At 44.3% G+C, this 21,680-nt stretch overlaps 1 protein-coding gene across 1 annotated transcript; it reads right to left on the bottom strand.

Annotated features, from left to right (window-relative positions):
• Nucleotides 1–13,634: 13,634 nt before the first annotated feature.
• LOC133908258 (cytochrome P450 CYP72A616-like) lies at nucleotides 13,635–16,737 on the bottom strand. Its single transcript, XM_062350258.1, has 5 exons — nucleotides 16,348–16,737; nucleotides 15,142–15,362; nucleotides 14,788–15,035; nucleotides 14,316–14,688; nucleotides 13,635–14,190 (listed from the first exon to the last, which is right to left on the bottom strand). Exons 1-5 carry the CDS (start codon nucleotides 16,652–16,654, stop codon nucleotides 13,765–13,767), a joined length of 1,575 nt encoding a protein of 524 aa, XP_062206242.1. The 5' UTR covers nucleotides 16,655–16,737; the 3' UTR covers nucleotides 13,635–13,764.
• Between the last annotated feature and the right edge of the window lie 4,943 nt (nucleotides 16,738–21,680).

Here is a 21,680-nt window from a genome sequence, read left to right as displayed (position 1 = left end):
CTGGGTAATAGGAGCTAGAGGGGGTTTAGAGGAAGAAGAAGATGTTTAGAAGTAGGAGATACATATTAGCAGAAGGGGATGGGGAAGAAGAAGGCCGGTTCTGTTCGATCCCGAGCTGTTGTTGCCTGTTTCCCTTTTGTAGCCGTATTCCTTGATGTGCCGGCCAGTCCCTTCCAGGGGACACCAGCCAGACGCCAGCCCGAGCATCCAGCGAGCGAGCATATGATCCCTCGATAGGCCGGCCGTCCCCTCCGCTCACGGCGTTGATCTGCTTGCATGCATGGCCGTCGGAATCAGAAAAGGGTGAGTAGCAGATAACGCAGGTGGGAGTAGCAGCAGGTCTGCATCATCAATCCATCATTTTCTTAAGCCATGCACGCGACGTCAAATCGAGCATGTCCATGCCTCGACCTACCTTTCTTACTACGAGGATCACGACTCAGAAGGACCCAAAAACGCCATGCGCAACCACCAATTGGTTCTTGTGATCATATTTTTGATCTTCTTCGGATGCGTGTCCACACGTACCCACTTTTTCATGCATGCATGGATGACTCCGTAACACGCTGAGATCTTCACATATGTACTAGGAAAAAAGATTCGAGAGGAAAGTGCAGCTTCGGGGGGATAAAGAAGGAAGCCAGCTCAACAATCGGCAGCTGCCGGAGAAGAGTATAATATTCGAAATCGAAAATCCAGAGCCCATTGAGCCCGCGTGGCGCAAGAAAGTAAGCAGACTGTGCACGAGAAACATACGTTCGATTGGTTTCTATGGCTTGGGGCGTGATCAGAGAGAGTTAGGTATGCAGATGAACGCGGTATGCATCTCTTCGTAATGTTGTTCTCACGTTCTTTTCTCTTAGAAAAAAAATACCGAGTACAAATATGCGTTCGCATTGATCTAAGATTTTTTTTTTTTTGGCAAAAAATGAATGACCGATGAGAACTCTGGGAAAAAGAGACATGTGCTTTTTCTCCATAAAACGAGCTCATCACATCTTGAAGGTTACAAGGCAGTCGTGAATTGGTGACTGACCAGCTGCATTGCACATGCATATATATGTCAGTCACCGACATGATGTTAGCCAAAAAAGATCACCCGGGTATCTTCGGCTGGCATTGCGGAATCTTCAGCTAATTAACTCTTTTATACTTAGGCGATTTCACAAGAAAAATGTTAGAGAACAGGTAAGCTATAATAACGTAAAATAAAATTTTCTATCGTGTTCAATCAGAAAAACATATGAGTAGGAGATCATTGATCGTTACCAGTTGACCCGTAGTGCAACAAAAGAAGAATTGGAATAGATCAGTCCAACTTCTTGTGCGCCGATGTGAAAGAAGAAGTCAAACTCAACAGGGTTGTCGTAGACGATCGATTTCCTTGTCAGGATCAACTTCCGAGTTCAACTTCTTTGTCGGGAGCGTTCCGACTACCTAATCAGGAGTGTTCTCATCTCCAGCCAAGAATCCAACATGAGTCAAATCAACGGTAGTTTCACATTCTTGCCGTCGAGCCGATCAGCGTCGCAATAGCTGCAACGTCTCTAGATATGCACACATACTGGGGTGGCACGTCGAACACCAATGTGCTAGCACTGAACGTACGACTTAGGGTTTCGAGAGGTTGGGTGGATAGGGCGCGGCTAGGGTTTTAAAGTGGCTCAACCGTACGTGCCCCTCTGCAATCCTTGCCTTATATAGATCCTACTATAGACTCCTACGTTAGAATCCCATTAGAACTTTAGTCTCTCACGGATCACTGTCGGAGGATGAACTCCTCAAGCAGGGATCCGGAGGGACCCCCTTTGAGATTCGGCCGGGGGGATGATTCTGAATCTGTTTTGCGGGTGAAATAAATAGGCGTAAATGCGATGGCAAGTGGGATGGAAGGATCGAATGCAGAATGCAGTAAATGCTCCGGAGGTTTTTTAGACAGGTTCGGACCGCACTGAGCGTAATACTCTACTCCTGTGTGTATGCTATAAATGCTCTGAGAATGTCTCTCAGAGATGTTGCTGGTTACAAGAATATTTGCCTAGCCTAGAGCTTCAGGCTCCTTGTTCTTCAGTGATCTCAGCTTATGTGCTTGTACTGGACCTCTGTCTTCTTCCTCGGCTTCCTCCTGGTCTCCGAAAATCCCCCTTCTCCAGGAGCCCGCCCTGCCTTAAATACTCGTCGGCGGTGGCGTGCCCAGAAAGGGAGGGCACGAGTTCCAAGGCGCTATAAATGGAAAGCAACCATCAAGGGCTGCTGCGCGAAGTGACGGGGAGGGTTAAAAACGCGCCCCGTCCGGTCTGTTCGTCATGATGTCGTTCTGCAACGGGTGCTGCGGAGAGGGCCCACCGGGTAGCCACTGAACGGCCCGGCGTGCCCGCTTGGTCTTGTACACCTGACACAGCAGGGCGGCAGGCGGGGTGCCTTGGGCTTTGCGATGTTATCCCGAGGCGCGCCGGATGACGCGGGATATGACCCGTGCATTAAATATCCCCACACCTCCCTGCCAGGCCGTGGCAGGGACCGACACCGAGCGTGGCAGGAGCAGTTGGTAGTGACAGGCCACGTGCCCTCTGAAATGCGGCATCGGACCTTTCACTTGTTAACACCTCACCGCTGGATTTCTGTGGGGGCCACCGGCGAAGGACTTCTTAGGCCATCGGGGAACCGAGTGCTCGGGGGTCGCTGTTCACAGCCCAGAGCACTCTCTCCCGGATATGCCCTTTCTTGGTCCTCGGGGAACCAAGTGCTCGGGGGCCACTGTTCACGGCCCCGAGCACTCTCTCCCGGAATTGGCTGTTCAGGTCCTCGGGGAACCTAGTGCTTGGGGGCCACTGTTCACGGCCCCGAGCACTCTCTCTCGGAACTAACTTCCTTGGGTCCTTGGGGTACTCGGGTGCTCGGAGGACACTGTTCGCAGCCCCGAGCACACTCTCCCTGGTACTCGGCTTTCCTGGTCGTCGGGGGACTTGAGTGCTCGGGGGCCACTGTTCACGGCCCCGAGCACTCTCTTCCCGGCACTTGGTCTTCTCGGGTCATCGGGGAACTCGGGTACTCGGGGACCACTGTTCATGGCCCCGAGCACCCTCTTCCCGGTACTTAGTCTTCTCGGGTTATCGGGGAACTCGGGTACTCGGGGACCACTATTCATGGCCCCGAGCACCCTCTTCCTAGCACTTAGTCTTCTCGTACCTTGCGGAGATGATTCCCGCGGGAGGGCGCCACGTGGCAAACTGCTGATCTGGCCTTGGGACTCAGGGACCCTTGGTTCCTGTGTCACCGACAATCACAATCCGATCAAACCCTCTTATGGATCCAATCTATGTGTCCTATTCTAACCTATTAAGTATGTGACCTGTTAGGTTTATGTACAAACAGCTGTGACTCGAAAATTTATTTCCAAACCGATATCAAAATTGATCCCTAGCAAGGCTTATTGACTCCTGAATATACATAAAGATCATATCAACTGAATCTTGATATACACATGCACCAATCTCTTTACCTCACAATACCAGACAAGCTCAATGCGAGACACGCGCCATCCTTGTGATAGCTTAACTATTTACTCAATCTTGTAGTGGATTACTCAACTCATGATTAACTCTTTAATCACATTGACATGGACATTGTACTTTTTAATCCAACCACATTGAGGGAGTAGAGATATTTCTCCCGTTATATAGGAGGGACAAATTCCCACTACAAGGGAACCTACTTTTTGCAACAAAATTTTTCATGGCAATAGGTTCAATATTGTTGCAATAGGTACCTATTGTAATGAAGTGAACTTCGTTGTGAGCTGTTGCAATAAACTGGGTGGTAATACCATGTTGCAACATTTTTTAGATTGTTGTCTTAAATAGGCATACTACAACAATTTTAGGCTATTAATGCCATGGCTATCAATGTTGCACAAAGTTCTTATAGCAATGTTATTTTTCATGGCAATATATTATTTCCAACAAGAGTTTTCCGTTGAAAAAGCATATTGCAACGGCATTTTTCTTGTGGGAACATCTAGTTGCAACAAGCAATAATTTGTTGCAATAGCCTAATGCAACTATCATTTTTCACGGTAATATTACATTGCAATAGCTCCTGTTTTGTGGTAACACACTATTGCGATGGTGAAATTATCTTGGCAATAACAATTTTGTTGTAATATGCTATAATATGCTATCGCAATAAAAATAATGCATGGCAACAACCTTTCCCAACAAGACTTTGAATGTTGTAATATCATGTTGCAACAATATTTCCTTTGTGGTAGTAGCTTATGAGAACAATTTATTCTTGTTGTAATAGTTTAATGCAACAACTGAATTTTCATGGTGATAGCCTTTTGTCACAAAGAAAATAGTACTAATATTTGTAATATCCATACATTCAGCTTCCAACATTACTGTACACTGAATATTCTCATCACATATCATACAATGCTTCAAGCAAGTCACATGTTGCTTATGCCCAAACTCCAAATTAACCATTTCTTTAATCAAACAATACTGAAAGCAAATATTCAGAAGTACATATTGGTTAATGCATACATGGAAGGTCGATAAAGAACATCCATAGGTTTTATGAAACAAACATCCATAGGAAAAAGCAAATCTAACTTCAACTACACATTCAAATAAGTGCACTCCTAAAGTGGTCCTTTTGATCCTTCTCTTTGCTTCCTTCATACACCACCACCATGGAAAGCACAAAGCATAGATTGAAATTAAGTTAGGGTAAAGGTTATTCGCGACCGAAATGAGTCAGGGAGGGCTAGGACTACCTGGCGGCAGCGGAGATTGAATCGGACTTAGCTGGCGGCGGCAGGCACATACCTGAGTAGAACGCTTCATTTAAACATGATTCTCTTGGGGATAAAGCGGCAAGAGATAAAGGGGATCACAGGGATTCAATTGAGCAAGCTTCTAGATGATCCTCGGTTCGGATTAGGCATGGATTCATTGCGGCGGTGGTCTCGTGAAGGCGTCAGAATCTGACTAGAGGTAGGAGAGGGTTCTGACGAGTGGGACCCACATGTCAGCGGCTTAGGAAAAGGCCGGTTGGGCATGCGATGTCTCTGGAGAGGGAGGCGACAACGGCTATACGTGGGCTAGCATAGAGGTGAGCCGGGCCGGGCGCGGAAAGCAGGCTGAGAACGGGAGAGAGCAGGGCTCGGCGGGCCGAAAGGGAGAGGAAGTGGCCCAAGAAGAGTTTTATTCTTTTTCTATTTCATTCCTTTCTAAATTCATTTAAAATTCGAATTCAAAGAAAAATCAACTCAAACAAAGCCAAATAAACCCTACATGCCTATACTCAACATGAATGCATATAAATCAAATATAGCCTATGTTCATTTGGAATTTAATTTTATAAATTAGATTTTAAACCTAGGCTATTTAATTCAAACTCAAATTAAAATCTAGCCAATTTTAGAAACTTGCACATTTAAAAATTAAGGTGTACAAACCTACCCCCTTGGAATGAATCTTGCCATCGAGATTTGGACGGATAGGAGAAAAGATGAGGAAACTCTGACTTCAGATCTTCTTCTCTTTCCCATGTTGCTTCATCTTCTGAGTGGTGACTCCACTGCACTTTGCACATTGGTATCACTTCAGTTCTGGTAACCCTTTCTGATCTTTTCAATGATCTTCACTGGATAATCTGTATATGAGAGATCTTCTCAAACATCCAAGTTTTTCATTGGCAACAGTTCTTCGGGCACTCGAAGACACTTCTTCAACTAAGACATATGAAAGACATCATTCATATCTACCAGCTGAGGCGGTAACTTCAACTAATAAGCTACGTCTCCTCTTTTATCCAGTATCTTGAAAGGTCTAATGAATCTTAGTGATAATTTCCCTTTGACCTTAAATCTACGAAGACCTCTTATGAGAGAAACCTTGAGATAGACGAAATCTCCAATTTCAAAAATCAATTCTCTATGTCTGTTATCAGCATAACTTTTCTGACTCGATTGTGCAATCCTTAGATTCTCTCGAATTATATGAACTTGCTTTTCTGCATCTCGTAGAACTATTGGCCCAAAAACTTGACTTTCTCTAGTCTCAATCCAGAACAGCGGTGTTCTACATTTTCTTCCATACATGGCTTCAAATGGAGACATTTAGAGACTTGAATGATAACTATTGTTGTACGAGAATTCTGCATATGGTAGACTTTTATCCCAACTTTTACCATACTTCAGAGCACAAGCTCTCAACATGTCCTCAAGTATCCGATTTACTCTCTTAGTCTGACCATCTGTTTGAGGATGGTAGGCAGAACTGAAATTCAGCTTCGTGTCTATAAACTCTTGTAGCTTCTGCCAAAACTTGGAAGTAAACTGAGTTCCTCTATCCGAAATAATCTTCTTCGATACTCCGTGCAAACACACTATTCTTGACATATACATCTCTGCTAATCTGCTCCACTATATGTAGTCTTAACCTGGATAAAATGAGAGATTTAGTCAAACGATTAACTATAACTCATATAGAATCATATCCTCCTTGTGTACGGGGTAATCCAACAATTAAATCCATACCGATTTCTTTCCCTTTCCACTCAGGTACCTTCAAGGGCTGTAGCAATCCTGCTGGTCTCTGATGTTCTACTTTGACCTTATGACAAGTATCACACAAGGCTACGTATTCTGCAACATCTCTTTTCATTCTATACCACCAATAATGATCCTTGAGATCTTGATACATCTTCGTGCTTCCGAGGTGAATGGAATATGCTGAATCATGGGCTTCCCTTAAAAATAACTCTTTAATGGCCTTCTGATTAGGCACACAGAATCTCTTTCTGAACCACATGATACCTTGATTGTCTTCTGTAAAGACTGGTGCTTTATCATCCTTAATAAGTTGCCTTATTTCATTGAGCTTTTCATCTTCAAGTTGACCTATACGAATATCTTGCTCTAATGTGCAATCAACTACCATGGTAGTTGCTTCTACATCTACCACAAAATCAATGTTAAGCTTCTCAAACTCTTTCCATAACTCGGGTTAACTATCTTGAACCATCATCGAGTTACAATAACTCTTTTAACTCAAAGCATCAGCTACCACATTAACCTTTTTTAGGTGATAATGGACTCCCACATCATAGTCCTTGATTAACTCTAGCCATCGGTGCCGACGAAGGTTTAAATCCGGTTTGGTGAATATATATTTCAAACTGTTGTGATCCGTGTATATCTCACATCGTTTTCCAATAAGATAATGTCTCCAAATTTTCAGTGCATGAACCACTGCTGCTAATTCCATATCATGTGTAGGGTAATGCTCCTCATGCTTCTTTAACTGCCTTGACGCATAAGCTACGGCTTAACCTTCTTGTATAAGAGCACATCAAAGTCCTTATCGCGAAGCATCACAGTAGATATCAAAGTTCTTGCTGATGTCTGGTAGAACTAGCACTAGGGCTGCAGTCAATCTCCTCTTCAATTCTTCAAAACTTGCTTGACAAGCTGCGCTCCACTTAAAAATCACATTTTTCTGTAGCAAAGAGGTAAGAGGTTGAGCTATCTTAGAGAATCCTTCTATGAAGCGGTGATAATATCCTACTAAACCAAGAAAACTTCAGATCTCTGACACATTGGTAGGCGGTAACCAATTCAATACATCCTTCACTTTGCTTGGATCTACTGCTACACCTCCAGCTGTTATGATATGACCAAGAGAAGCGACTTGATCTAACTAAAAATCACACTTGCTAAGCTTGGCATACAGCTGATGCTCTCTGAGTGTCTGTAGCATAATTCTCAAATGTTCTTCGTGTTCTTCTTCACTCCTAGAGAAAATTAGAATATCATCAATGAACACCACTACAAACTTGTCCAGATAATCCATAAATACCTGATTCATGAGATTCATGAAATAAGCTGGCTCATTGGTCAATCCAAAAGACATAACAGTATACTCATGTAGTCCATGTCGAGTACTGAAGGAGGTCTTGGGTACATACGACGATCGAATCTTCAACTGATAATATCTAGACTTTAGATCAATCTTGGAGAACACTCGGGCGCCTCTCACATGATCGAACAAATCCTCAATTCGGGGTAACAGGTACTTGTTCTTAATAGTCACATCATTGAGTGTTCTGTAGTCTACACGCATTCTTCGAGTATCATCCTTCTTATCCACGAAAAGAACTAGGGCTTCCTAAGGTGACACACTTGGTATAATAAAATCTTTACCTAATTGTTCTTGGATTTACTCTTCAACTCAGCTAGGTCATTAGCAGATATTCTATATGGCCTTTTAGCTATAGAGGTCGTACCGGATACCAATTCAATGACAAACTCAATATCTTGATCTGGTGGTATACCTAGCAATTCATCGAGGAAAATATCGGGAAATTCATGAACCACTCTGATTTGATCAATGGGGTTTTCTTCAAGTAAATTGAGAGAACAATCATCTGTTGTTGGGGTAGTAGCTACGAGCTCAACTTTGGTTCCATTTCCATTGGTCAGGTGGACTGCTCTTCTGGCACACTCAATTACTCTATCAAATTTGGATAACCAATCCATTCCGAGGATAACATCTATGACCTTAGATTCTATGACTACAAGATTTGCTGGAAAGTCTACCCCCTTATTTTAAGTTTTATCCTATGACACATATATTGTGTTTTCAATTCTACTCCAGGAGAGCTAATAAGCATAGGTTGTTTCATCATAACCATAGGTTAATCATGCTTGGCAACATATGGGTAGTTATGCGAAGCTCTAGAATCAAACAAAACTGATGTAAGCTGAGAGTTGACGAGGAACATACCGTACACCACATTATGAACATCTTGAGCTTCTTCTATGGTGACATGATTGACCTTCCCTTGAACGAAATTCTACTATCCATGGTTGTTTTGAACATGGGTCTGATTTCCATTACACGCCTAGGATTGAAATTGAGTGGACTTTGAGATGTTGGTGTTGGACTGATTTAGATTCTTCTTAGGGCATCGGTTCACATAGTATCCTAGCTCTCCACAGTGAAAACATTCTTTGCCTGAGGCGGGAGTAGCGAGGCTGTTCTTGACTTGAGGAGTAGATGGTGGAGTTGAACGAGGTGTCTGATAGTTAGAGCGCTGAATAGGGGCTTGAGACTGAGGTCTATACTGATTATTGGTATGGAACATACCAATAAAGATCTTCCCATTCAGTGCAGCTGAAAGCTCTATCGATTCTTGTTAGGGTCAATGTATTATGCTCATTTGTCCAAGTGAATTTCCTCCCTATGAGTGACAGTTCTTTGATCTGCAGGTCATCAATTGGCGCCTTAAACCTACCCATTAGCCTTCTGTTGAGCCTCGAGTTGTTTTTATTGGCCACCTTATATATAAGGTTAAAATCTCTAATTAGTAGCCACTCTATGCTGTTAGGAGGTTTGATTGACTTGATCTCGTCGATGAAGAGCAGCTTCTGTTGGTCTCCCTGTGGCCCACATACTCCGGTAAGGACCCATCCCATTCCGTCGCTTTTCATTTGTATGGTGACTGAAAGTGTATTGGCCGATTTGGACGAAGCGATCAGATCGTAGAAATTATCTGAGTAGGCAATGGGAATACCCCCTCTGGTTCTCGAAGCTTACAGGTAGGAGTAGTTTCTGGTGAACTGAATCCCCAAGGTTTGTGCCACAATCTCATCATCTATAAACTGCATTTGTTTCCTGCAGACATATTATTGTAGCCTGTGTTGATTGCACCATTTCTCTGACTGCATCTCTTCTCACCTGGCCATTTAGTCCCCTAACATTCTAATTTAGGATTATCATGTTTCTTTGTGCCATCAAATAATAAGTGACCATCGACAAAAGGCATTGGTACCCTAGTGGTATGCCAAACCAGAACCCTGCTATACCATATTAACCATCAGCCGAACCCAACACCCATATAAGATTTTTGCTACAAGGACTCTCATGACCAGAATAGCATAGACAAGTGAAATTTTGCCACCATGGCACCATTTCACGCACCAAAAATAGAAACAAAAGCAACCCTAAGAGATACTAGGCCTCCCAGGGCGACACTACAAACTTAAGAAACAACATAGCATGGGCCACTTTTCAAACATCACAGTGCGATGCTTCCTCATTTCTTGGACATCATGCTACTATCACTTTCAAGGCTGGAAGCGCTCTTCCTCCAGGGTGATGCTAGCTGGTGGTTTGCCATGGTAGGTTGCCCTGGTCAGCTCTTCAAAAGCTTTTATCATAGTCTCCGATAGGGGAGCATCATAGGTCTTGATGTAGCATTGTTCTAGACCAGGTGATGCGCAGGGGCCAGCTCCTCGTCGCTTAGGGTAGGGACCCTCCCTGCACTAGTGCACTGGCAGCACCCTACGTGTTAAGCTGCTCAGCTGGGGCAGTGGCTGCTAGGGGAGCAACCCAATCATCCACTACATCTGGGGCAACATTGCGGTGCACCACTGCACCTAAGGCTGCCTCCATACACATAGGATTGTCAGACCTTAGCTGCAAAGTGGTCTTATGCAATAGGTGGAGGTCATGCTCTCGTTCTGGTGCACTAGGTGTCGGAGTAGAGAGCGGTATGTTCTAGCTGCCCACCTCCATCATAGCATCCTTTGAGGTGCCCTACTTAGCAAACATGGTCGTCTTGTGCTCATTCGGGGGGTACTGCCCTCCTAGCCAGCTGTCCCTCGCAAAGGGTGAAAAGGATGGTGTGCCAACCTCTCAAAGGAGCAGTCCTGAGTGTGACGCACCGCCAAGCTGAGGGAGGCGTCAAGGATGGCCCGACGCTTCCCATCATCCCTGGAGGATCCCTCTCCATACTCCCTTCTTGGCGAGTGCTCGCGACCACGATCACTTCCTTTCTGGAAGCACTGTTGTTCTTTGAATTGGATGTTAGCACTACTGTCCTGGAGCATCTTCATGTTGCCCTCTCGACAGGGCTCATTCTTCTTGCTTCTATTGGGTTGGCACACCACAGCCATCGGAGAGGCGAAACACACCCTGTGTGAGCTCTAAACGCACCCGGCATGAGCTCATCAGAGCATGATGTGCCTGAGAAATTGCTAGATCCATGGTGCACCTAATCCTGGGGCTTCTCGCCGGTGAAGGACTATCATAGTGGGAACAACGACCATATTGTCTGGTGTCACTCCTATCACGCTCACCATGGCCCCCATCAATGAGCTCTCTGGTGTCACAGCACAAGCATGTGAGCTAGGACCAGAGCGATCTGCTCTGGTGGCACCTATGCCCACCATCTTCATTGTCCCTATCACATTCACCTGCGTTCTTCGGCCTATAGTTGCATGCCACCAGTGCATGGTCAGTCTCGACCCCGCCGTCAAGCTCCCCATAGCGCCAGTCCAGGATGCGCTCCCAGCACCAAATGGGGCTGCCATTGTCGGGGTCGTCGGTGAGGGAAGTGAGGTCCTGAATGACGTGCAAATGGATGAACAGCTTGTATACATATCCATTCTTTAAGCTTGTGGGTTTTTCATGGTGTATCGCCACCTGAGGAAGAGGGATTTGTGTAGGTGGAAACTTAGCGTCTTCATCTGCAATGGAGAGCCGTATGATCTTTGGAGTCACACTTGGGTTGTTGCACCATGCCCACAAGTCGTAGGTGCGGGTACGCTCCCTCCTCTTGGTGTGCTCCTCCACAATTTGAATGGCAAAACTTCTACCAATGACATGTGTTGCCACTTCCTCACTCCAGGCGTGGATTGGCAAGCCCTCAATGCACAGGCATACATGAAAGTCAAAATGCACAGCCTTCGCGTACCTTTGCTCAGTCCATTCTTGGAACCGGATATCCCTGCCCCCGTAAGGCAGGCGATGGCTCAAGTTGTGGAAGATGACGAAGAAATCCTCCAGATGGTGCTTGACGATCTAACAGTCCCCCACATGCACCCCAAACTCCTCTGTGAGAGGAGTCAAGGAGCTATTGTGGCTCAGTGTGCAGCAGACGGTTGCATGGCTCAGCATGTAGTCTCTCTTCCTAGCAAAGTCACCAGTTGCAAAAACCACCATGTAGTCTTGGAGAGGCCTTGTAGTTGAGTCTCCGGGGAAGGCTTCCATCACTTGTGTGGGGGATGCGGGAGACTTTGGCTTTGGGTGAGGATTTGATTGGAGAGCTTGTAAATATGAGAGCTTGTTTTGTTGCTGGGGTTTGTGTTGAGGCGGAGGTGGAGTGGAGAGGAGTGGTGGTGAAGAAGATTTCTACTGTTTGGACACCTATGAGCTCTGTGCCCTGCTCCTCTCGAGCCTAGTGGTCTGTTGCGGCTGACAACGCGGCGGGCGAGCCGAGAGAGGCGTATTGCCTCCATTTCCATTGCATAACTGTGCAATACCTCTATCTGACCCACGCGTCCCATCCTATGGTCGAGTGCAACTAGATTCAAAGGTAGGGAGAGAGATTCCTGCACATACTTGCTCATGAGCCTGTTGACGAAGTAGCACAGCCTTGAGAACATCTGGAGCTTGCGGTGGCCGTGAATTTCTGGCCGCACTCCGGTTGAGACCCCCGCCGCCAGGCTCGAAACTGCAGTGGAGGGGAGGATTTGTCACTACCGGAGACGGCTTCTTTGCCGAGTGTTCCAGACTTTGCCGCGTGCTTTTTATCGGGCACTCGGCAAAGAGGCTATTTGCCGAGTGCCATAGAGAAAGAACTCGGCAAACATCTGGCACTCGGCAAAGAGGCTATTTGCCGAGTGCCAGAGAGAAAGAACTCGGCAAACATCTGGCACTCGGCAAAGAGGCTCCTTTCCCGAGTGTCATTTTTTGACACTCGGCAAACCCTATTTTTTTTTCACTTTTGACCTCCAAACTTTTTCTGCAGTCCTCATACAATACCTGGTGGTCAAACTTTTTCTGCAGTCCTCATACAATACCTGGTGCTTCAAGTTCGTAGATGCTATTTGCCGAGTGCCAGAGAGAAAGAACTCGGCAAACATCTGGCACTCGGCAAAGAGGCTCCTTTCCCGAGTGTCATTTTTTGACACTCGGCAAACCCTATTTTTTTTCACTTTTGACCTCCAAACTTTTTCTGCAGTCCTCATACAATACCTGGTACTCCATGTTCCAATGTGGCACATTTCTCGGACTTTTTCTATATTTCTTTAATTTATTTCAATTAATTGAATTTTTTTGGATAATTCGAATTATAACTGCTAGTCATTCGAATAATGAAAAAAAATGAATGGAAAAATGATATTCACTCGGCAAAGGTGGCACTCGGCACAGCGCCACCTTTGCCGAGTGTTTGATTCACTGGCGCTCGGCAAAGCGGAGACTTTTGCCGAGTGTCAGATTAGCACTCGGCAAAGCCTTTGCCGAGTGCCCGATAAAGTGCACTCGGCAAAGAGGTCTTTGCCGACAAACTGTTTACCGAGCGCCCTTTGCCGAGTGTAGCACTCGGCAAAGCCTTTGCCGAGTGTATATCGTCCTTTGCCGAGTGCCCGAGGCACTCGGCAAAGAAGCTGTCTCCGGTTGTGTGTGTGGGAAAATGAGAAGACTGACTTTGGGCGAAGCGGATTTGTGGAGGGGAAGGGGATTTTTCGGTAGATTTAGGTTGGAATTGGAGACCTATGGTGTTGGCGGCGGGGTCACAGGAGTCGCGAGGGCACCCCATCCCTCACCGTGAGCATATTATCTAAGCATAATATTTCTCCTGCCATTTATTTCCACGCAAAATTTAGATACACAAAACCACCCAATTACTGGTACAAGTTACAGCACTCCGATATCATCTTCGACAACGACCAATGGCATAAGACGATCATAGCCTCTTGAGTATAATTTGCGCGCCATGCTGAGGATGCAGCGTGATGACTGTGTACGGCGCATGTGAGTACGACGGCGACAGCTGGAACTCGAAGCGTTGAAGGATCATGCTCAGCGCCATCTTGGCTTCGAGCAATGCAAAGTTTTGACCGATGCAGATCCGGGGGCCCCAACCGAAGGGGAAGAACGCCGGTTGGTCCTTCGTCGCCTTTGAGATCCCCTCCGCGAACCTCGCTGGCTTGAACTCATGCGCGTCCTTGCCCCACACGTCAGGATTGTGGTGAACCAAGATTATGGGCAGCTCAAGGATCACCCCTGCAGGGTATGTGATGCCTCCGATCTGCATTTCCTTGAACGTCCTTCGGTTTAGCGTTACCGCCGGCGGGTACAGCCTGAGCACCTCGTATAGTATCATCGTCACCTGAATCACAAGGTGAAGCATGGGCATCGTTATCACATAGGAAAGGGTTTGAGGCGAACATACATGTTCTACTAATTTAAAAATTCTGTTGAATCATATGTAGAGGTGTGGAAAACACTACTTGCCGTTTTGAGTCGGCTAAGGCCGTCGAAATTTGGCTTGTCCCTGCCGAACACGCTGAGGACTTCGTCCCTCGCGCGTTCCTGCCACTCAGGGTGCATGCCTAGCACGACGAGCGTCCACGTGAGCAGCACCGATGTGGTTTCCATCCCCGCGAAGTAGAAGAGCTTGCACTCCTCGATCACTTCCTCGGTGGTCATCCTCAGACCGCCTTTCCCGCTGTCCCTGTTCGACTGCAGCAGCAGGCCGAGCAAGTCGTTGCTGCTCGATTCGCCGCTCTCGATTGCGCGCTCCCTCTTTTCGATCATGCCTCTTAGATTCCCTTCGATCTCTCGGTTGATCTCGTTCATCCTCCGGTTGTTTTGTGTCGGGAAGAACCTGCAAGAGGTATACTTAAGAAATGGTATGCTGTCGATGCGCATGCATACGTGCCTTCAAAGAACCGGAGATGTCCGTGACAGATAGGAGGGTGCTCACAGGAATCCTGGGATGTACATATACTGGAAGGCCTTGGTAACTCGCTCTGCTTGCTCTGCTTGGAGTTGGAAGATCCTCCGTCCTTCCATGAAGCTGCTGCCGAACGCCGTGCGGGAGATCACGTCTCCGGTGAGGTTCTGAAACTCCGGCCAGATGTCCAGTTCATATGATCGATCGGAACCAGCAAGTTTACTCTCCCAGTGATCTATCAGCTCGGTGCAGCACGTAGAAAACGCCGGCAGCATGCGCTGAAAATGACTTGAGTAAGCACACATGTGCATGTAGTCGTACTGAACTGAGACTGATTGCTTATAGGGTAGCAGGATTTGATAACTTGAAACTAGGAGTGAGCACCTTAAGCTTTTCAAGATGGAATGCAGGGTTCAGGATCCTCCGGTGCTTTGCCCATTTCTCGCCGTCGTAGCTCGCAAGGCCAAGGGCCAGCAATTTGCCGAGACGTTTGTTCTTGAACTTCTCGAAGTGACCGAACTTGTTAGATAGGATGTCTCTGACCAACTCTGCCTCTGCGATGACCACCCTGGGGATCGGGCCGAACCAAGTGATGCAAATATTGCCTGCAGTTCAATGTTTGTATCGTCAAAGCGATGAAGATTTACAAAGTTCGACACATTTAAAAACTGCATGGGCATGTTTTGGACTTATGACATGTACGTCTACTTTAAAAAAAACGAACATAAGTATTTTATTTTATTTTTATATTTTTTTATATCTAAACCTACAATACTTATTTATAACCTACTTCAACCCTTTGCAAAAATAAAAGAAACATTGTTCGTTTGTCTTTTAAATGCAGTCATGTAAGTAACTTTGTAAAAAATCATGAGCAAATTAGATTAGAACCGTGAGCAATTTAAGAAATAAGTTAACACAATTTAGATTGGATGTTCTATAAAGTTTATGAATAAATTAGAATTATTCAAAGACAATATTAGATTTAGCTGCTACATATTTTGAATAAAAATATAAAATTGCTTATATGCTACTAATTTAAATGTGTTTTGAAGATTTACCATTCTGACCCACCTGTCATTGATACAAGTGGTCTTATGTGTCAGCAAGAGAGTTATGTCATTTTGTCGAAACACATCTACATTAGTGACAACTGGGAAAATCTCCTAAAAAATAAGAACAATTTGCGAATAATTTTGAGCAAATTTTAGAAAAGCAAGTTTGTAAATTTTAGTTTTAAACTTTTGAATATAGGAGACCTCTATTTTGAGGGAATATCAGCAATTTGTTGGCTGGTATTTCTGAACTTGTTTACTAAAAAGTCTGGAGACAGCAATAAGTCGGATATGGAAGAAGGACAAAACTTGCCATGTTAACACCACAAAAAAGTTTGTCACCAACGTGGGCACTTCCGTCCACAAAAACATCCAATAATTCACAACACTTGTCAAACGACGTCAATCTCAATGTTCACGTCGGTAGCAAACATATTCAAGCATAATTCGATAAATCCAACTAAATTCAGTCTAAGATTTTCTATTAATACTAAGCTACTGAGCTTTAGGAGATCGTCTGAGACAGTCGACGTACCGTGCTCATTGACAGTGTTGTGGAGATGCGGCATCACGCGGGGGACAACGTCGTGGCACGGAGGCATGGGCCTGGACCGAGCCTCGGCGTTGAGCCGGGCGTTCTCCTTGAGGTCGCCCGCCGGGAAGCGGTACGCCGTACCGCCGAGCCCCTGCCGACGGAGCGCCCGGCTGAGCCGCCGCGGCCGCAGCCAGCATCTCTCGGCGGCACGGTAGGCCACCCACGCGCCGAGCAGGGCAAGGAGCCCCTGGAGCAGGCTCCACGGCGACGGCGAAACTACTGCTGCTGCTTCTACGACCTCGTCCATCGGGTTCCTTCCCGATTAGTGTTCTGCTGCGGCAACGGCGACTGTGCAGCGCAGTGGGCTGCGAGCTTAGCAAGTGAGCGGTATAAATAGACATCGAACCGCTTATCAGGAGGCATGCAAGTTTGTATTGGTTAGGTCGTTGGATTGATTTAAAACTAAAAGAATGAATTAAAAATCACTCTTATATAGGAGCGGGACCAAATTCATGACAGTCTAAGCTTCAACCTAAGATCTGGATCTAAATTTTCATTGGATTTTACTTTATAAATGATAATTATTTTTAAATCCAACCCAAACTTGAATAGAACAGCTATGGGCTTGGCCTATGGCAAGTTCTGCCCCTCCCTCGTCTAATTAAGTTAAAAAAAATAAACTAAATAATAATCCTAAACTATTTATTAAGTATCTACTTATATCTCTTCTTATTAGCTTAAGATGTGTCGCCGGCCAGTGATTGGCGTGCTTCGTTGGCGTCACATGTTTTTCTTTTTCTTTTTATTTGTAGGTGTTGTCTATGTTTCCTTGGCGGCCACGGTTGGTTTGTGGAAAAAGATGCACAACACAAGAGACCAGTGGAAGCCAGATTCGCTGTTTGCATCTGTGGCACAAGTTCGCCGAAAAGGCCAACAGGGCTAATCGCGTTGATTAAGACGTTCCTATGTGAGGGCATGCGTTGTTCTCATTTCTCTAGAGTGAATATAAAAGGGGGCACTGAAATAAACTAGTCACATGACGTTTGCAGGTACGCATGCCTGTTAAATAATCTCTGTAAGGCCGTATAAGATTTTGTTGTTGCTTTTTGATATAGTGAAAAAGAGTTTTCAGCCTCTGACCATACAGCGCGCACAACTTGATTCATTGCATATTATTGTTGCGTTACGCGAGCATGTTGCATGGGAAAATAAATAACAAAAAAATGTTGTTGCTTGGGCTTAAGAAATATGGTTGATGATCAATTGATGATTGATGAACACTCTGCCTAGAATTGATTACCTAGGGCATGTTTGATTTGAGCTTAACTTTATCATGTCTAAGTTTAATTATATTATAGATTTTTAGTAACTATTTGGTTGATTGTTATAACTATAACAAGTCATACTTTACTATCATATTAGTCCACATATCATACACTTAATTTTTTACTAACTTTGTCCCATATATAATAAAAAATTTATTAGCCATACTTGGCTAAATTTAGACATGAAAAATATAGTTATAATCTAAATAGATCCTGAACCTAAAAGGGTTATCACGTTTTGGGCCAACATGTATTGTACGCCTTTTTATATAAAACGGATTTTCATCATGATTCTAGTGATATCAATGCTATATGTATTGATATATGTTTTTTTAAAGTACAAGTCGAATGTATGTACTCACTCACATCACACTTATGTGGGTGCGTTCTAGAATAGGTTTAACAAAATTAGAGGTATAACCTTACAGCACGGATACACACTTTGATCATTAAATGTATCCATGTATATATGTATTATTCCTTAAAAAATAAGAGCACATGTGTCGAGTCTAAAACTTAAACCCGAGTGAACATATTTCACTATATGGATCCTAACCGAGTTATGCTATATGTTAACCAAGATACACTTCTCTGTATATGTTGGTGGCATAAAAAAAATGATCAGTAGGATTCTATGACAATTTATATTTCAATTTATGAAAGTAATGAACAGTTGAACACTGACTAAACACTTCGATCTATGTATGGATCACACAATGGCCGTACGTTTTTATCAACATGACATGCAATGCTGCATGGTCTGACTTGGCCTTCTGGGTTCCCAAAAAATCGTAACCGGTTCCGCAGAAACGAAACGAACAAGGAAGCAGTCGCCACATGGTGGGTGTCTGTCCTGTACTCCATTTCGGTAGCTTTTGTCCAATCCGGTCGCCGTTAGAGTTTCTTCTCCATGAAGCATTGAAGCTCCTTACGAGCAAGGTATGGCCTGCCGCATAGCTGACCACACAAGAACCTTAAACAAATGGACACAAGGGATCAACTAGACCAGTGACACTTCTATATAACAGGAGCGACCTGACGCATCACCATCTTTCAGTGCCAGTATGTTCGCGATGGGAGCCATTTCGGTGACGCACCGTGCAGCGTGCTTGAAGCCTGCTTTGGTCTTCACCGAAGCATCAAGTGTCCACGGAGGCAGGGGTGTACAGCCATACATGCAGGGCAGGACAAGAGCTTTTACGCAAGCGCTTTCGTCATCTCATCTCAACCTCACCTGACAAGTATGACTCTATTGCACGCCTTCAGATGGCCCTGCCGGCCCGTGACGCAGTGCGTGACTCCTTCGCACCAGCTAAATTATTTTATACTTGTGGCCCGCGTATTTGCGGGTAATACTACTGCCCTGATCATCGATCGAGATCACTAGCTCTGGTCTCCCCGATGGCATCATACTTGGTACGATTGAAGTTTATCGTTTTTTTAAGCGGTTTTTCTGAAAGCGGTTTATGGTTTATGGTTTTTGTTTATTGGTTTTTATAAGAAATGAGAAATCAAGTTGAAATGTGTCTTGATTTATTTGTGATGAATGATTGATATTATCATTTATTTGGTTTGATGATCTTCGGTTTTGCATGAGCTTTGATGTGATTTGAATTAATTTTGGATTTTATTTGAGCATATTGATTATGGATTAATTGGAATTGGAATTGGAATTGGAGTTGGAGATATTCTTGTCTTATGGTGTGCAGATGATGGATGTAACTTGGCGGTCGACGGTGGGATGATCGGGGCAAAGCGGAGTGCTTGTTGCCAGATGATTAAGGAGGTTAGGCGGAGTCAAGGGTGATCCTAGCTGGACACGTGGAGCTCAAGTAAAGTATTGAAGGCGGATGGAGACGGCGTGTTGACAAAGTCAAGCGAAAGGGATGCCGGTACAAGTGACTAAGCGGCTCGAGGGATCGGGAGTGGGAGAAGCTTACCGGCGGTCAGAATCGTATGACAGAGTACACGCATCGATATCAAAGCACTTGCTTAAGATGTAAGCAAGGCGGTGAGTCACGCTTTGATAAGCGTGTAGACGGTTTCACGGTTTGATCTCAAAACTGTAGGAGGACTGGAGTAGTACGTGGCACCATCGCGAAGCTAAGTCGTGAAGGCGCCGCGGCCGTCTGATGAATGGAGAAGAAAATTGACAAAAATATCCTCGATGGTAGGTAGGAGTGTACTATAAGAGATGTGTATTTTGGGGAAAAGCTAGTAAACTTAGGGGTTAAGTTTCCTTGACCTATAAATAGAGAGGTAGTGCTATGAGAGAGTTTGAATCAGCCATTTGAGCCCCTTATACCACCCATATAAGAGCCTTGTGTTAGGATTTTAGTAGAGAGGAAGATGAGTGCGTAGCCTATGTATTATGTGAGAGTTTTGTGAGAAAAAAAAATCTTTGTAATCCATTTAAAATAGGGATGATCCTTGCTGCAATGAAGTTTATTTTTCTTCATGTTATTGTGCTCACCTCTTTCTAGTTTCCCTCTATTGGTTCCCTTGCAAGTTTGCATATTTTTGGTGTTTTTTTGTGATTTTTGTTTTGGTTTTTGAGCTGAATTTTCAGCACCTTGGGAGGTTGCTCTTTTTGTTGTTAGAGGTATAAAAATTCACATACGAGTGTACACTCATGGGTTTTGAGTACCCTTGCCTCTAGATCATCAACTTGGAGAGGTTCCTTGCCCGGTGATCTTTTCTTTCAGCTGTAGTTTTTCACCTTCGCAGAGTTGTTCTTCTTAATGCTAGTGACTTAAACACTCACATACTCATATATTTGAGCAGGTCTTGAGTCCCTTTACCACTAGACTATCATCTTGAAGGATAACCTTATCCGATAACCATCTTCTCTAGTTTATTTGAAAGTTGCGAGTTTTTTACACAAAGACATATAGAATTGTCTTGAATGGAACATATGATTCATATTCCATCCGTGGAGTCATGTTGCCATGAAGCTAATCTTCTTGCTTTGTCTTTTTTATTCTTTTGCTTCCGCTCGAGTGTTTTGAGGTGCGTTGAGTGAGAAATAGGAAAATACTATCTATTTCGAAAGAAATTTGTTGAGACGTCTATTCACCCCCTCTAGTCGCTATTCTCAGTGCCGATTCGATCCACAAACCGACACTGATAGTAATTTTTAGTGCCGGTTCCATACCCGGCACTGATAGTCACGAACTATTGGTGTCGAATAATCGGTGTCAGGTTAAAACCGGCACTAATGAGGTTTTGTAATCGACACTATTCACCTGTTTTGTAGTAGTGACTAGATATGAAATATAGTTTTATTTGTCGTACAACTACACAAACTATGGCTACAATTAATATGTGGCGTTGTAATTATCTTGGCTCAACCAAATAAGCAACATCAATCATTGCTTTTTTCTCTCTCAAATAATGACAGAGTTTAGGATTATATTTTATCCTAGATATGATTTGAGTATTATTGTATTGTGTAGGTTCTAATCTTTTCTCATTAATGGTAACCTCTAGATTGAACATCTAATCATCACAGTGAAAGCCTTAGGATAGACATGAGCCTATAGATGTCTCTAGCTTGATGATGGCTTGGTGCAGAATAGCTGCGATTAAGTCGAACTCTCCTAGTCAATTATATAGTGTTGTATGGGGTGAGATCATAACCAATATGGTAGTTATGCCTCCAATCAGAGCGCTTACGTGAGGGACGTAGTCCCCTTAGAACTCGATCTCCAGTTAAATTATGTGAGTGAAGCCGACATCAATTTTAACTTAATGTATACTCTATACCTCACCTACTATTTTTAGATACAGAGATAAGTTGGCGTTAGTTAGGAGCTCACCATTGTTTTTCAAGGTATCATAGATATACTTAAAAGGTGTTACTTTTAAATTAAGAGTATGTTGCAATATAATCTTTTGAAAGATCAAGTTGTGTGCATATCAATGGTTGAATGGGACCATTTTTTTACTCCGAAAAATCGTCCTAAGTACAAAGTTTGATCTACCCACCGGTTGTGTCCACCACCCCAC

Source organism: Phragmites australis, chromosome 2 (genome assembly GCF_958298935.1).
Source record: "Phragmites australis chromosome 2, lpPhrAust1.1, whole genome shotgun sequence".
Taxonomy (NCBI): Eukaryota; Viridiplantae; Streptophyta; class Magnoliopsida; order Poales; family Poaceae; genus Phragmites; species Phragmites australis.
Note: the sequence above shows the minus strand (reverse complement) of the source record. Positions and strands in the feature narration are given on the sequence as shown.